Raw genomic sequence first — 3822 nt, forward strand, 5'->3', positions numbered from 1 at the left:
TAATTGCTAGGGCAATATTGAATGTTTATTAAAACTTTACATAACTTAGATGATGCATAAAGTTTTAAGTGTTTTATGTTGAAATCTTTTAGAGTTTTATGTGAAAGCTTAAGTGATTGTGCAGTTTTGTTTAGCGAAAAAGGGAGAACCTAATCTACACAACCAACAAACACACAAAAAAGAAGAGAGAAACAAACAGTATTCACATAATTCAACCAACACCTGCAGCAGTTTGACATATAGGCCTCAACAAGGCTATGGAAATTAAACTTTTGCCGAAGTAAATACTTTTAACTGAATATAAATCTTTTATGAAAACCATCTTTTATGAAAACCCATATGTAGATCAAGTTGAATGAAAAACCGGGAAGCATACCATGAAGCAGAAATTCAACTTGAAAACTTGATCACCAGCAACGATAAAACTAAGATTGAAAGTCATAGGTTTCTTCAATCATATATGGTTTCAATAATTTTGGAATGAAAATTTTAGGCGGAAGCATGTAATTTGAGTCGGTGGTCGAGAATTTGGGTATGATCCGTTGCAGCTACAACGCATAGTTTTGTTCTGATGAAAGATCGAAGGCAAAAAACAGGGCTTGGGTTTCTTGCTGGTGTTTTGGGCCAATGAGGGTCTAGGCCTCTGAAACCTTTTTTTTTTTTTTTTTTTTTTTTAAACAATGGCATAAAAGGTTTGTTTCCCCCTTTTAAAACAAAAAACCAAAACGATTCTTGTTTGAGCATAGAGGCTCTGATACCAAATGTTATATTAAGTTTATAATGCTCAATAATAAGAATACATTAGATGGATTACTTACTTGGAATAGATCGATGATAGCGATGAATCCATTAGGCAAAGAACTTGTTAGAACTCGTAGCTTCTCCTCTGATCAATAGACTGAATGCAATCACTCTATGAGACAGTGAATCTGAATTGCTTGTTGTAATTGATAGAGCAGAGCTTAAGTCCCTTATATATACAGATTAGGAACCTCCCATAAAGTATTCCTAATCCTAATCCAACAATGTAAAGAGCTTCCTGACTCATGTCCTATAGGAAAAGTTTATTCCTTAATACAATAGGTCTGCAATCCTGAACATTTATGATTCCTATATGTTCTAGGCACTTAAACAGAACTTACCATATTCTCTCGATTACTTGTTCCACAAAAGTATGACAAGTTATTGAACCAAAGAATTAACAAAGACAAGTCCTAATAATTCTTACAGGGCTACTAATATCAGGTGCATAAAGAAGGAAAGGCAAGCTCTCCTAGCAATAAAACAAGGTCTCGTGGACAATCATAGACTTTCTTCATGGGGAAGCAACGTGTCAACAGATTGTTGCAAATGGGAAGGAGTCCATTGTAGCAACCAAACTGGTCATGTTACTGAACTTGATCTTTCTTACATAGGGCAAGTCTTACCTCTGCCAGGCTCACCTCTGCCAGGTAAGATTAGTCCTAAACTTTTTGAGTTGCAGCATTTGGAATATTTGGACCTCGGTCACAACAACTTCAGTCATAACCCAATTCCAAAATCTATTGGTTCTCTGAGCAATTTAAAATTTCTCAACCTCTATGGCTGTAAATTTGTGGGTGAAGTACCATATCAGCTTGGAAACCTTACACAGTTGCAATTTCTTGATCTTGGCTTCAATTTCTTTAATAATCCAAAAAACCTCAATTGGCTCCCTCATCTTTCTTCTTTAACATCCCTGAACTTAGATTCGATGAATCTCAGTAACTTTTTAGATTGGCCAAAAGTAGTTGATAAGCTCCCTAAACTACAATCGTTGACATTATCATACTGTGATCTTCCTATTCCAATTCTTTCATCTCTTTCTCATATAAACACTTCTAAATCTCTTTCTTCAGTTGATCTCTCTGGCAACCATCTCACCTGGTCAATATTCCATTGGTTGTCAACCTGCAATACAAACCTTAAATCCGTTGACCTTTCTGCCAACAAGTTAAGTGGTTCAATTCCTGATATTTTCGGCAACCTGAGTTCTCTCCTGCATCTACGTCTTGCTTATAACTCAATAGAGGGACAACTCCCAGAAACCTTCGGCCAGTTATGTAGTTTGCAATCATTGGACCTTTCAAGAAACAACTTAAGTGGTTCAATTCCTGATGTTTTCGGCAACCTGAGTTCTCTCCTGGATCTAAGTCTTACTGATAACTCAGTAGAGGGACAACTCCCAAAAACTATTGGCCAGTTATGCAGTTTGCAATCGTTGTTCCTTTCAGGAAATAATCACAGTGGAGAGTTTTCTGAGTTTATACAAGTATTATTTGGCTGTGCTGGTAACTCATTAAGATCAGTAGATCTCTCTGGCAATCAACTGACTGGAAGAATACCTGAAAGAATAGGTTCATATGAACTCTTTGTATGTTAGTATGAACTCTTTGCCAGGAGTGATTACGGAAGCTCATTTCTCAAACCTCTCCAAACTGCAAGTATTGGATTTATCTTCCAATTCACTAACTTTGAACATTCGTTCTGATTGGCTTCCTCCTTTTCAACTTTCCAATATAAGATTAAGGTCTTGCAAAATTGGGCCATATTTTCCAAAATGGCTTCGAACATCTCAGAATAGCTTTGGTGAGCTTGATCTTTCTGATGCTGGAATTTCTGATATCATTCCAAGCTGGTTTCAAGATTACTCTGGATCTGAGGTTTTAAATTTGAGTTCAAACCAACTGGAAGGGCCAATTCACTCGCTACCATCAGGACTGGTATATGTGGATCTATCTAGTAATAAACTTTCAGGGAGGATCTCTTTCTTGTGTGCAGGCAATAGGAATTTACAACTTCTTGATCTATCAAGCAATTCTTTCTCCGGAGAACTTCCAAATTGTTGGAAGCATTTAGAAAATCTAGTCATTCTTGACTTGAGTCACAATGCTTTTTCTGGAAAAATTCCTTCTTCAATTGGTTCCCTAGCTTCTCTTGAAACAATGAAGCTTAGCAAGAACAATTTTGAGGGAGAATTGCCTTCATCCTTGAAGAATTATACAAACTTAAAAGTTTTTGATATTGGAGAAAATAGGATCACAGGAATGATACCTGAATGGATAGGGATTAGCTTTCTGAAGTTGGCTATCCTCATTTTCCGATCTAATCAATTTAGTGGAAGCTTGCCTTTGGAATTGTGCCATCTGAAAAACATTCAACTTTTGGATCTGTCTAGGAACACCTTCTCTGGTACTATACCTCAATGCCTGAACAATCTGACTACTTTGGCTCAAAAAGGAAGTTCAATCCCAAGCATCAAACACTATAGAGACTTCTATATACTAGCAACAACTTCTCTTCAAAATTACGAAGATGATGCATCTTTCATATGGAAAGGAAGAATGTCCGACTACAAAAGCACGTTGGGACTTGTAAAGATCATTGATTTCTGTTAGAATTTGTGGTTTTGATACCACTGTTGGAATTTGGTGCGGAAGCTTTAGTAGTAGCGGGCTAGGACAATGTGTTTAGGAAAAGATGTTTAGGAACTAGGTGAGCTAGGACTAGAAGTAGAGGAGTTTAAAAAAACAGAGGAGGTAACAGAGGAGAGGTTTGTATATATTGACAACAGGGGAGCTTTTGGTTATTAATAGAGGAGCTTTTTTTATGATTCATTGTACAAGACTTGATACACATATATATAGACTTGTAGACCGACATAATTAGCTAACCATTATCACCGACTAACTCACCGACTTAACATGTGGTTACTTGCTAACCACATATTAATGGACAACACTAGAACTCACTAGAAGTTTAATACTTTAATTACACCATGACTCTAGAACCTTTCTACACTAG

General features: G+C 36.6%; 1 protein-coding gene across 1 annotated transcript; it reads left to right on the plus strand.

Annotated features, from left to right (window-relative positions):
* Window positions 1–1732: 1732 nt before the first annotated feature.
* LOC112164072 (receptor-like protein EIX2) lies at window positions 1733–3416 on the plus strand. Its single transcript, XM_024300312.1, has 2 exons — window positions 1733–2309; window positions 2419–3416. Exons 1-2 carry the CDS (start codon window positions 1733–1735, stop codon window positions 3414–3416), a joined length of 1575 nt encoding a protein of 524 aa, XP_024156080.1.
* The last annotated feature ends 406 nt before the right edge of the window (window positions 3417–3822 follow it).

The sequence above is a fragment of the Rosa chinensis genome, chromosome 5, assembly GCF_002994745.2.
Source record: "Rosa chinensis cultivar Old Blush chromosome 5, RchiOBHm-V2, whole genome shotgun sequence".
Lineage (NCBI taxonomy): Eukaryota > Viridiplantae > Streptophyta > Magnoliopsida > Rosales > Rosaceae > Rosa > Rosa chinensis.